This window comes from Trachurus japonicus, chromosome 6, assembly GCF_045865225.1.
Source record: "Trachurus japonicus isolate A0001 chromosome 6, Traja_1.0".
Lineage (NCBI taxonomy): Eukaryota > Metazoa > Chordata > Actinopteri > Carangiformes > Carangidae > Trachurus > Trachurus japonicus.
Genome location: NC_140912.1, coordinates 24910996 through 24924936, shown reverse-complemented (window position 1 = coordinate 24924936; position 13941 = coordinate 24910996). Strand labels below are relative to the sequence as shown.

General features: G+C 41.2%; 1 protein-coding gene across 1 annotated transcript; it reads right to left on the bottom strand.

The window, feature by feature from the left end:
- Positions 1-7164: 7164 nt before the first annotated feature.
- LOC146986235 (monocarboxylate transporter 13) lies at positions 7165-13734 on the bottom strand. Its single transcript, XM_085779944.1, is given in 8 exon segments — positions 7165-7812; positions 7814-7983; positions 10640-10880; positions 10971-11686; positions 11781-11924; positions 12475-12723; positions 13250-13317; positions 13552-13734. Coding segments are annotated over 7 exon segments (1560 nt in total). The 5' UTR covers positions 13251-13317; positions 13552-13734; the 3' UTR covers positions 7165-7773.
- Between the last annotated feature and the right edge of the window lie 207 nt (positions 13735-13941).

Here is a 13941-nt window from a genome sequence, read left to right as displayed (position 1 = left end):
CACTTACACAAAAGGCAAAGTAAAGAGAAAAAGTGAGAGAGAGAGAAGGAGAGCGAAATGAGGCAACATATAGAGATAATGGAAGAAGGCAGTGGAAAAGACTGGGAGAAGGATGACTGACTGTGTGAAATAGACCAATAAGAACAAGCATGTTGAGAAAAGTGAAAAGTAACCCATGGCCATGGGAAACCGTAGAATAGACATCGTTGTCCATAATATTGAATATATATATATTATATATAACTACGGTATGTGATTTATTCTGATATACTTTTTTTTTCTCCGAAATGTATTGATCAACTCCAAACAAATCATTGTAAAATTAAACCACAATTAACCTTTTCAAACTGTGTATTCAGATTTAAACAACATTTGGGGTACTGAACAATAGGATTGAGGACTTTGTTAAAAATTTTCAACCCCCTCTTTCAAATGGCACTCAGTCACTAATATTAATATTGAGCATGGCCAATATTAGTGACTAACACGGATTAATGCATTCTTCTTAGTTATTATAAGTCATGGCAAACTGTCCACAAGCATGAATTTGTTTCACCTGGGACTTGGTATGTTGCACCTGGTCAAAGGTAACTGATGTGTATAAATAGGAATAAAAAGAGGAATGTGAATAAAAACAAAATGATTCCAACTTTATGGGAGACAGATTCCCTGTGTCTTTCCTGCATGAGCCTGGAAAAAGATCATATCAAACTTGAACTACAAGAGAATTAAATCCATGTGGTGTTAGTATAAATCTGAGTGGAATAACTCCCATCCATGTTCCATTTCTTAAGGAAGCAGCGATGATGCACCTAAAAACCTTTTGGCCACTGCCAAAAACATCAGAAGAAGAAGCTGCTGAAGATCTCGATCAGTGGACCTTTGCAGACACTGAACAAAAATATAAACGCAACACTTTTGTTTTTGCTCCCATTTTTTATGAGCTGAACTCAAAGGTCTAAAATGTTTTCTATTTACACAAAAGGCCTATTTCTCTCAGATATTGTTCACAAATCTGTCTAAATCTGTGAGCACTTCTCCTTCTCCACCCCCCGACCCCCCCAAATACAGTAAAACTGCATATTTTAGAGTGACCTTTTATTGTGGCCAGCCTAAGGAACACCTGTGCAATAATCTTGCTGTCTAATCAGCATGTTGATATGCCACACCTGTGAGGTGGATGGATTATCTCGGTAAAGGAGAAGTTCTCACTAACACAGATTTAGACAGATTTCTGAAACACATTTTAGATCTTTGAGTTCAGCTCATGAAAAAATGGGAGCAAAAACAAAAGTGTTGCATTTATATTTTTGTTCAGTGTAAATAATTGAGGAACAGATGTACAGTCATTCTTCATGACAGATTCAAAGGTAGAGAGTTGCTGTTTCACCGACCTGCTGGTTTATGACGCAGGAAAATCTGAATCAAGCCAACAAGAGTAGTCAGTAGCCTATTGAGGAAAGTATTTATATCTTTATGTGTTTTGTTGCTTTGCATGGGCTAAACTGGGGCACTAAAGACCAGGTGGGTTTTTAACAAGCGCTAAGGTCCTGCAGTTGCTTTTTTTGGGCCCTGCGTTAAAACTGTTGTGGAAAAATAGCAAAAAACAACAACAAAATCAGCGAGATGGCAAAGTTAGTGCATTCTCCGTTTGGGTGGTGGAACTGTGAAGTCACTATTCAGCGCTGTATTGCATCATCTTGTCATAATTTTCAAAACCTATCCCACACCCTGAACCATATTCAGTTCTTAATGGGCGGGAAATCACAGCTGCACAGTTTCAAGCAGCAGACAGAGTGCAGTAATATTTCCAGACATATTTTCCCAGACATCATCCACATCCTGCCTCCTTTCTAAATCTGGAATGTACAGCATACATGAATATTAAATGTTGTAAACAACTGCATTCATGGGTTGAAACATTCACACATCCTGGCCTACAAAGGACCTGAACACACACAGAGAAAGACACACTGCACTGTAACTCCATACAACAGGATACACATACAGTGTTTACTCCAACAGCTAAACAGGACATGGCATTCAGTCTGGACACAGCGTTCACTTGTACATTTATGAATGAGAGGAACGTGTGAATCCATAAAATCCTGTTCAGAGACAAACTCTCCACTCAAAAGGCAGAAATTCCTTTCATCTGCGAGGCGCTCTCTGGAGGCAACGATGCACTGTGGCTGTGTCTGCGAGTCTCGGGGGGGGTTTCATATCACATGTTTCTACTCTCTGATGGTCCAGAGATTAATTCCAGTCTGATTCATGGTGTAATAGTTGGTAGCTGTCCAGGGATGGATCTGGCTCAGTGGTCAGGGCAGCCCCTTCGTCCACATGTGACGATTATACGAGCACAGTTAGCACGATTTCATGGGAATACCTAGCATATGTCTCATAATGAAGTTCAGCTTGTGCATGTGGGTGGGATGTGTTTGTTTAGAGGACCAACAGGGGTTTATACAGATTAGTTTGTGTTGATACTAGTGGTGTCTGCGTACCATAAGCATCTACAAGGTGTCATATGTATACTGTACTGTATAAATTCACTACTACGTTTATACATCTGATTACGGTCTGCCTCTGAGCCTGACACAGAGAGATTTACTGCATAGATATACTGTTTATCTTATGTAATATCTTAGTTTGGAAAGTTAGCATGCTAAAGCTGGCCACCTAAGTAGAAGAGAAAGTAATAGGCCGCCTGCCGCCTGAAAGCGATTACGATTAAACTTGGAAAACAAACTCTGACAAATGATAGAAAGGTGAGATTCATATGTTGACATAAGTGATTCAAAATGTTGGTTTAGTAAATGTATGTGTTGTTAAATTTCACAATTAGGGCCACATGCTAACATTTTCCAATTAGGGCTGCAAGTGCAGCTATGGGAATTGTTTTTATTTGGTCATAAACCAAAGTATGTGACAAATCAACATTTTTTTTAGCTGATGATTGTGCCAGTGCATTTCAACCTGAGGGGAACATGAACATCTGAACCTAATTTTTTTTTTTTTTTGGGGTAATACATCCAATATTTTATGTGATTTTGGACAACTATGAGACTGCTAGCTTGGCTGAAAACAAGTTTACCGTCATCCGTCATGTCATTGTCACTTTAATGTTTACTAGCACACCTCGCTCTTGTGTCAGTGTGCTGAACCACGAAGCAGCAGCCTGTCGAAACCATTCATCCCAAATCAGAGCTGTCAGCTGGGGTCACAGAGGTCAGCCTGAAGGGTCAGGGGTTAGGTGTGATTGGTTGGTATTAGGCTGCTGGATGGACACGCATGTGTTATAACTTCTCAGCACATATGCAGTACATAAACTTGAGAACTTGCTATATACACAACAATGTAGGCTACAATCCTAAAAGATGCCTGTTGAATTTATGCTCTTATCGCACTTACAGTATACCGAGCAAAAAGTCCATATACTGTAGCACCGGTTCTCTCAAAACTAATCTTCTACTTTTTGATTTGCTTTGCTGTGTTTTACTATCTCACATTTGAAAGAGTTCATTGAGCAATTGGCTGCGTCCCAGCGTTTGGCTGAAGAGGGCAGATAAATCTCTGACTTAATGGCTGTTTTAGTCAGTGTTAGGATGTGTGTTTGTCTTGTTTGTACAATTTCAGTTTGAGTGATGTGATAAAACAAGACACACACACACACACACTGGCTACACATAAAGTATGGGTGCTTAGAGGAACAAGATTGCGTTGAGGATTTATTTGACTATAAAGAGACAAGGAGAGCAGGACTGGCACAGAACGCTTTACTAGACTATTAGACCCATCAAGAAATGAGATGGAAAACTTTCCACTGTGGTAATAAAATCTGATCATGTACCTCTACATCTAAACCAAACAAAACATATTTTTAATATCTAAAATATAAAGTGTTATTGCTTCTGCCTGCCATTGAATACATTCCTGCATGTGCATGTGAGGTACGTCAAAGACAGTGACTCCAATGACTTGAGTTAAAGTGGGACAGCTGTTTAAAGGTGCACGCTGCTGGCTGCGGCTGATGGAAAAGAAAGGCAAAGACGTGGAAGATCAAAACGGAGAAGAGTTGATAAAAGGTTCATGTAGACCAAACATCTGTCTGCTCCCTCCTCACTATTTTCCAGTATCTTTAGCATCAGTGTTTACATGCAGGACCCGTGCTTATACTGTATGTCTTGTAAACTGAAATGCTTTTTTGAACTTGCTCAGGGAGTCTTTTTTATTATTGGCAGTGTTTTGGAGGCTGGGGTTGGGAGTTTCTTTTGGCTGATTGTGATTTATATTCTGGAGAACTACACAAAAAAAAGAGCCAAATATTTTTCAAAATCAATTCAAGTCAGCTTCAGACCTTATGCACAACACGTGGACCTGATGGCGTTCAAAGCAATAACCTGCAGTTGTGGAGGTGGTGCGTGGGTCTGCTTGCTTGCTAGTTATCCTCATTAAGCATAACTACCTGTAGCGCCGCTAATCGTTTCTCATTACCAGCATGTCTTTGTCTTCTCTTCTAATCAGCGAGGTGGTTAGAGCCATGCCCAATCTCAACTGCTTCCCCTTCATGACTATTTCATTCCAGCGTCATTATCCTTTATCCTCTAATGGCCCTCGGCAGCACAAATCAGCACTCGGCTCCTGCTTGCTCTGAGGGTTGCTCCAGTACACAGTAATTGCTTCTTTTCTGTAATTGTCCTTCTCTTTCTTCTGTCTCTTCTCAGCTTATCATTTTTCTTTGCCTTTTTTTTATATCCTACTACTGCAGCTTATACCTCCTGTTCCTCTCCCCCCTCCTCTGCTCATCATCACTTTCTCTTTATTCCTTCCTTTCTCAACCCTCTCCCAGTTGGTTTCTCATCTTCCACATGCAGCTATCATACATCCTCTCCTCCCTCTTCCTCTTTCCTTTTTTATCCCTCCGTCCTCCTCCGCTCCTCATTTCCCCCTCTTCTCCCTTTCGCCCTGCTACCGAGCACTTTGAACTCAGGTAGTTGTGCAGCATTCCTCAGCATGACCCCTGTGAGTAAGGTCGGCTTAAAAAAGTAAAGGGAAAAAAGAAAGAAAGAAAAAAAATACTCTGAAAAACTATTTCAGCTGTTTCTATAGCAACTCTGCGCCGAGGAGGGTTTCACTTCGGGGTCAAAGTGACCGGGAGGCGCTATACTGGGTCCTGTCTGACTTCAAAGCTCTCCCTGTGCTTTCTGTTTTATTAGAGTTGATGTTGACAGGGACAAATGAAGACAGTCCCATATTCCTGCTGCTCCACACACTCATACGGAGCGGGTTGGGGGCCGGGTCAAAACTAAAACTTCTCCCACTTAGTTGCCTGAAGTTGATCTACAGCGAACTGCATCTTCTTCTCACCAGTTCTCTGCCGCTCCTCTTCATGAGCAAACATCATAGTTAGTGTGGATTAATGATCTGCTGTCGCCATTTTTATGTTGGTATACTGAAGTTCTGTAAAGTGAGGGGGGGATCGTGAGAGAAACAACTAGAAAAAAAGCTGTAAAAATGTAGGTCAAGCCCCCTAAATTTGCTGAACCCCTCATTTCCCATAATGCAACCTAATAGCATCTCTCATGAGACTCACCCAACCCTCCTAAAGTCTCGCTTCTTTCACACTCTATGCCTCAAGGCTTTCTGTTAAAAACTGAAAATCTGAAGTTGAAATCTACATACAGTACAGTAACCCTCATGCCAACACCATCAAACTTCTCTAAACAAGTGTTTTCACAGGCTGGGTGGTTTACCTCATGATCAGTACAATGAACTTCATGTTTATTGGCAGATTGGCCCCTTTTTAAAATGAATTATCATGCAGTATTTGGGATATTCAATCATTCATCAGGTCATTAAGGTTTTCATCACCAAACAAATGTTGAGTAACTCCACATGTTCTTTCCTTTTGTTGTTTTGCTCAGACATGTTTTTTCCTTTTTGTGTGCAGTACACAGAGTGTATACAGGGTTTTTCAGGCAGGCTGATGTGTAATTAAAAGATCAGACCTCCTCGTGTATCAAGTAACAGTAGATGTTATAGAGTCACTGGACTGGAAATCCTCTTATGATTTTCAACCGGCAGTCTGATAATAGGTGGCCTCTTCTCTCTCTTGGCAGTCAACCATTGCATACTGTGTGTGTGTGTGTGTGTGTGTGTGTGTTTGGTTTTCATGTAGAGTTTCTGTGAAACATGGATTATGTCTTTGTTCCTGTCTGGCAGATCAAAGCCTTGTGGTATTTTGTGACCAGCTCTCTTGTTGTGGTCAGTTTTCTTTTCAACAGTCTCTTTCCTTCGGTGTGTGGAGCTGTGTGACTTTATGTGGTGCTGGTGGAGGTGATGGTGGGTGGGGGGATTTTTCAGAGTGAGCCACTGTTTGTAAACCTCGGTTTGGAGTTTGTTATTGAGGGTTTATAGAGAGTGACATGTTTATTTATACTTGTTGTGTTTGCATTATACCACGCTGGAGATGTTTATCTGGTGCCTCTGGTCGGTGCAGGGTTATGAAAGCTGGTTTTCTTGATGGTTGCACATACCAAACATTCTGCAGCAGAGGAGGAAAATCAAGAAACACTTTTCTCCTCCAGTTTCAAGCTGCACTGGGACGCAACTTAGAAAGAAATCCACTGAACCATTTAGAACTTATTCTGTTGCTTCAGCAGGGTAATTTAACACTTGAGTTCATTTTGGAGTCTGATGATAAAATGGGCTTGTTAGTTAAAAGGTGCACGCTTCATATATTTTGCTTCTGTTTTAATCGTTGAACCAATAAAAAAGGCTGATGCAACTTTCTGTAATTGGACTGTTTGGTTTATATTAGTGGATTCGTGACTTCCCTGTGGTGGAATATCTGCATTTATCAGCACTGCAGCTGTGCAGGCTGAAGTTGCAACATCAGTATTTTCTCACTGGAGGGAGCTATAGTCACATTTTCACCGTGCAACTCGCTGCTCATCCATGCATGATGCATGGGCCACAAAGACATTCAATGACAAAAATACAACTTTAGGTCCAGCGAGGAAAAACATACAACACATACAAAGTTCACTTCACTTTAGTCTAAAAAAAACCCCTGCAAAACCCTCCTAACCATATCTTAAAATTGCACATTGGTGAAACTCCTTTAATAATGAATAATTAAAGGAGGAAACACATAAATCATTTAAGATGAATTACCCTTTCAAATTTTAATGCTTCAGAAAATTAACACGCATTTTCACAAATTAACCAAAATGTGTATTTGAAATGAAATTAGCAGCTGGCAAGTGTTCAAACACACGATGCATCACATTTAGCAAATCTTCCAGCCACTGAGGCAAAAACTAACTCACTGCTACCATCTTTTTTTATTTTTATGAATGAGGTAATTTGGTTTCATGTGCAAAATGAAATGTGTACAAAAGATTAACTCTGTCGCTTCCAGTTTTAACAGCAATAAAGTGAAAAATGTCCCTGCAGAATTTATCTCATTGGTAACTTTGAAAACAAACAAAATAAAAAAATATATAAAATTTCCTCCCCTGCTCTGACCCCCGCCCTCTCCCTAATCTGCAGATCTGCTGCAAACTGTCTAAAGGATTTATCAATTTCCTCGTTCCCTGCAAGTGCACGCTGTCAGTGGCTTGTGTGACAGACTGTGACCATGTTGACTCTAAAGCCCATAATCACTGACATTGAGAAAAAAAATGGAAAATGTCAAATTTGGAGGCCGAAAACAACAACAATTGTCACGTCAAAGTCCATCAGCAACAGAAACTGTGTCTCCGTCTCTCATGCCGTGCCGAGCTCTTTGGCTTCAGCTCCGTGGCTTCAGGCTTTGCCCCGGTTTGTCCATATGCATGTCGTGATTTCTGGTGTTTGACCTCTGACCCCTGCGGTTTATCTGACAGAGGAGGAGCAGGAAAAGAGCGGAGACGATGAGAGCTGCCCCCGCCATGTAGAAACCCATGCCATAATCGCTCATCTTGTCAATGAAGTATCCTAAAATGAAAAGAACACATGTGAGTGGTTTACAGCTTTGACTCAGCCACATCCATGCTGGCTTAAACACAGCAATATCCCAATTACGTTATCATTTTGGCTTAATTTAGCAGTAGATCGTTACAAATGAGGCAAAAGACGGAGGCAGCGATAGGGAGAGGAGGATTGCAGAAAGATTAATTTCATCCTAAGGCAGTAACGCCAGTGCTTTCCTCCCGTGACGGAAACATAATTAGAACGCTTTGATGCATCCTCAACATTCGTCAACTCTCTGCTCTTCAAAGTGCTGAAAGTACCGAACGGTACAGTAAATAAGTTAGAAATAGCCTCTGTGTCAGAGGGACCATGTTGGGCTATAAATAGGACACCAGAGGCTACATTTGTATTGAGTTGTGTTCAATTAGCACATAATCACGATTTGAGGTCAGCATCAGCCTTTGGTCTTGTCTTAAATTCAACATTTACACTTCAATCACTTTAATCTAAATTAGATAGGTTCAAGAACTTGTTCAACAGATATACATTGGAAAAAATGTTGAATTGAAGTTCAAAGCGAGGGAGTGGAAAGTGTTTGTTTATGTTTTCTGAGATTTCCCTGATACATCAGGCCAGAGACAACAGACGACTGACCATATACAGCCCTAAAGTCCAAACCATCGACACGCACACATCCTGCAGAGCGAAGCCTACTGTAGCAGCTTGTCCACTTTGAAAACTCTTATTCCATGTTTTTTTCTTTGCTACCCTGACTGCCGTCTTGTAAATCCATAAATACCGTCAAATGAATCCAAACAACAACATAAGGTCAACGTGTTTTTTTCCCCACAGTTGGAGACACAGTTTCCCCAGCTGATTTACTGCTGGCTGTGCTCAGAGCCAGGGTACTTTATGCCTGGGTTGGCTGGCTGTGCCTGCATGGATGCCAAAGTAAAGTTGGGTGTTTGTCAGGCTGTATTTACTTCCATTGTTTAGAGCTTTGTGTGAAAACAGGTCATAGCTTCAATAATCACGTTCAAATGCTCGTTGGTTTGTAGGACTGTGGGTGGTGAAGCTGCAGCTTGTGTCGATTTGCATTGAGAAAACACAGGCAAACAAATGTTTCCCCCCTCTACTTTGCATCAGTACCAGATGCAACTGCCATTTCACTCTAATAGCTGGCTATTTTTATTTTTCACAAAAGAATAGATTACTGAAGATAAGTGCAAACAGATTGCCCCAAGTAGCTGGCTCGTTTGAGACACTGCCCAGCCCCTGCCAAAACCTATCCATTTACTCAAAGAAAAATGTGTTATGCAGGACCAGTGGGATACAAAATATCACACCTACAAATATCACACTTCAGAATCATTATCCTTAATTAATTTCTCAACTAATCCTAAACCGAAAATATGGAAAACTGTGAGTAAAAAGAAAGTTTTTACACTACAACAATAAGATGTGGGTTATACAAAACAAGATATCAGGAAGTTTCTATAATACTTTCCATTTTTATACATCTTAGGATTACTTAAAGCTGCTATAATGAATGTTTTCAAGTTAACAATGGAGTAACAAATAATGTGTATGAGAAAGCAGTCACTTGTGATGATGAACCCACAGAGAAATATAATATAACTCTGCACATTCCTTCGGCTCTGAAGAACAATTTATCCTCTTCCAGCTTATTGCTATTCTTATGCATTTTCAGGAACAGCAGGCAGGCGGCTGTTTTCAGGGTAAGAAGCTCTGCAGACCCACTGTATACACCACCGGCCCAGCACAGCAGAGTTAGTGAGCGTATGCTGAACATAGTGAAGCATTTATAAAGAGGCAAGTTTTCTCAGGAGTTGGTGTAGAGTACAATAGAGTTAAAACTGCTCTTACTTTTGTCAGGTTTACTTGGTTGACGCAATAATCTGCTTATACGTGTAAATGTGGAAACTGCACAGAAACAGTTGCATCTTAAAAGAGGACTTGGTATTCACACGACTTTTTCTTCTCTTTTACCACAATTGTTTCATCATAGTCTGTGAGTTTGGACAAAATTAATGTCTCAAGTGAATTGCATAAAATTCAGTAGAGGAGAAACTCCATTTAACCAAAAAAAATAAAAAAATCTTTGGCCATTCGTCCATGAAATTAACACAACCATAACGCATCCGGATATTATAATCTTTGCATAGCTGCACTTTGAATATCAAACTCCCCGTATCCTGTGGGATGGACCATTGACAAAACCCATGATTAATTGAGAGGTGGTGCTGCATGTCAGAAAGGTATAAAAATCTAATTTTCATTGAATAGGCTCACTGGGCTGGGCTTACAATGCAGAACGACGTATAAGCACATTCATTGTGTGATTTAATGTGATGGAAGAATAGGACAAGGAGACTGGCAGACTCTGTAACCTGGAGTTAATGATTTGAATTTTTTCCCTGACACTCTGCTAACAGAAATGTTAGCACACAATAAATTAAATACTCTTCCTTTTCTACTCTCTGCAGCTTTCTTGTTTATTTCTCACTGTCGCAGTCGGTTAGCGTGGTGGAGTGGATCATAGGGAATATTCCAGCAACTGCTCAAAACTGAAATCCATTTCTTTTTGAAATTCCCAGTTAGCACACTACAGTATGTACTTGCAGTTTACTATCAAAGCATCGCTCATCATCGCTCTCACCAGCGATGGGTGGTCCGAACAGGCCGCCGCTGCTGCGTATCAGCATGAAAAAACCCAGTGCGCTTCCGAGCCTGTGGACACCCACGACCTCGGCCAGCACGGTGATGTGGATGCAGACCACGGCGCCGAACACCAGGCCGTAAACTGCACTGACGGCGGCCAGCTCCAAGAATGAGGAGGCCAGTGGGCAGAGGAGCAGCACGGCACCCAGCAGAATCACTGTAGCTATCAGCTGTTGCACCTGGCGGGAACAGAGAGGAAGCAGACTGTGCATCATCTGTTACAATGATGTTGTCTTGACACATTTTTTTTTAAATATAATCGAACATACCATCTCCACTAGTCTCAGATTTGCCACCCAGCCGAAAAACAGCCTTCCAAACAGGTCCAGCACAGCAGAGATGGACATGAGTGCAGCCGCCTGGTACTCCTCGATCCCTTTACTGCGAGCATAAGGAACCAGGAACAGGGCTGGAGCAAAGAAACCCAGAGCAGCAAACACCCCAAACATCGAATAGACCATGAACTCTACATTAGTGATGAGGGTAAAATCAACATAGCGTAGGATTGTAGTCCTTAAATCAGTCCCCTTAGTCCTGCACTTTGAGCTTTTAGTTGAACCAAGTGTCTCCTCAGGGTCTTGAAGACATCCCTCCATTGTCCCGTGGTCAGACCGCTCTGTTACTCTCAGCTGCTCCGTCTCTTGGTGGTTTGCTTTGCTCCGATCCGAGTCCTCTCGTGTGAGCAGTTCCAGCGATAAGCCCTGCTCTTCTGCTCCGACCTCCCCGACCCGAGTCACATCTCTGGTGGCTTTCAGCGGCCTCAGCAGCATCCCGCACACACACAAGTTAAGCTGCAGTCCTCCCAGGATCACCAGAGCCCCCCTCCAGGAGTAATTGTCAATCAATAGCTGGAACAGTGGTGTGAGGACAAATGTAAAAATGCACTCTCCGGCGCTGGCCATGGCGTTGGCTACTGGACGTCTCTTTTCAAAGTATAAGCCCAGCATGGTCATTGTAGGGGTCCAGATTAATGCACAGCCCAAACCTGCAGAAAATAACACTTCAAGAATAACTTTCTATTGATTAATGATTGAGTTTGTGTGTGTGTGTTTGCACGTCTGCAGCTATTAACCACTCACCATTTAGGAACCCCACTGTTAAGTAGAGCTCAGTCAGGTTACGAGCGAAAGCCCCAATCACGACTCCAAAGCTGCAAATGAGTCCACCTGTTATCACTACAGAGCGATGGCTGAAGCGAGCACTCAGAGCAGATGCTGCAGGAGCTGCACAGGGACACACAGGCCATGCTTATTTATTAGTATTCAACACAAAGTAGGGTAAATCTCAGGTTAACGAAATAACACTTCACCCAACCCTTCACAGCAAGTAAGAATACCTGCCTTTTTTTAACATTTGTAAATGAAGATGTTATCTTCAAAATATTCAGTCAGTGAGTGAACACAGACATTTTGTTAAATCACCAGACTTAAGAGGTTTAAGCGTTTTAAGGTTTAAGAATTTTAATCCTAGTGTCACTGTCTGAGTAGACTTGCATTTGCAGCAGTCAGATAATAAGATTTTACCCGGAGTATGAGAGCACCGGAGATCAAAAATCAATCATATGGTGTTTTTCTAATGGCTTGTATTATTAAGGTGGTACAGTTCATTCAACACAACAAATCCTTTTTTCACATACAGTAGGATGTAGGAAAGAGCCACCTGGTGGTCGGAAACTCAAGGATTTGACATAAAGTGAGGGATTTCTCAAAGTAATTCATAAATTTGATTATATTTGAAAGATTTATGCACTTAAAAAGAAGAGTTCATAATTACCTAAAATGTGAATGGTAGCAACCGCTATAGAGGTGATCCATGATGTTTCCGTTGCTGTGGCTTCAAAGTATTTGTGTATCTCAACGTAGAATACGCCAAAGGCCTTAATGACCCCGAAGGTCAGACCAAAGACTACGCAGCCAGAGAGTGCGATGAACCAAGCGTAGCCACCATCGGGCGCTGCTGCAGTTGTCGCCTTCTGAGCCTTTGCTGGAGAGTCCATGTCAATATGAACTGGTCTCAGCTGCACTCAGGTGTCTTGGGAGAAACATACAGATTATTATTATATATATATATTTTTTTAGAATTTGAAAGCAGCAGAGTCATAAATTATTTTCTTTATTGCAACACTAACATTAGATGCAGCAGTCAAAGTCAGGACTGTGCAGTAAAGAAATGTTTCTACTGGCCTGCACAGAGTCTGATTCAGCTGTGAGTCAGGTCATGATACCCAACATCAACACCCAACCTCATTTATTTATGCTTTTCTAGCAGAATAGCAAAATAGAGAAATCTTACATATATCAATGCCCATTTAGAGTATTTGTATTTGAGTAATTTAACAAGTGTGTGCGATGTTCAGGTGTCCAAATACCTTTAGTAATAATTTAGTGTCTGGTAGAAAGCCCCTGTTTTTCTACTGTTTTCTTGCCTTCTTTACCTAAAGTTCCTTCACTGTACATCTACAGTAACATGTATACTGGTATCTCAGATCTTACTTGTAGTATTATGAAGCTCTCATCTGGGCTACTGGCTCAAAATACTCGTATTAGACTTTTCCAGTTAATGGTTTATGACAGATGGTCGTTCCCGGACATCGTCGACAGACTCCAACGATAACACCTGTCCAGAGAAAGAAATATAAAGTAACACTTTGTCATAGTGATCTATTTGTCAGGTATTTGGACCACACAGTCACTGCAAACAGATTAAATTTACCAAGCATGACAGGATTTAGCTCAATTCCTTTTTCAGTTGATGAAAAATACATAATACACATGATAATAATGGAGCTTCATAGGCAGCACAACAACCTGTTTACAAAGGATTTTCAGGCATTTTAATTATGGAGATTACCAACCTTCTGTGTGATTGGACTGGAAAAGGTCTAGACCTAAATCTGAATCATGGCCCCAATAGCTTGCAATACAAGACAGGGAGAATTGCATCTAAATACTTAATACCATTCACACATTGTATTATATGTCAAGTCATATTAGTCCCGTACCTGTTGTAATCAAATGGAAGTCATCATGCCTCTCCTGGCCAGACTCACAAGTCACGCTTGTATATATAATCTTAAACTATGGCTTTGCCACTCCTTCCTGCAGCAATTGTGATGTCACACATACAACAACAACATGCCAAATAGGGACTTCAGGTGAAAGTGCACAAGGGTGAAATATATGGCCAATAAGTGACAGAGACAGCATGTTGAGTTACCGTACATGTGTCATGTGATGCCAA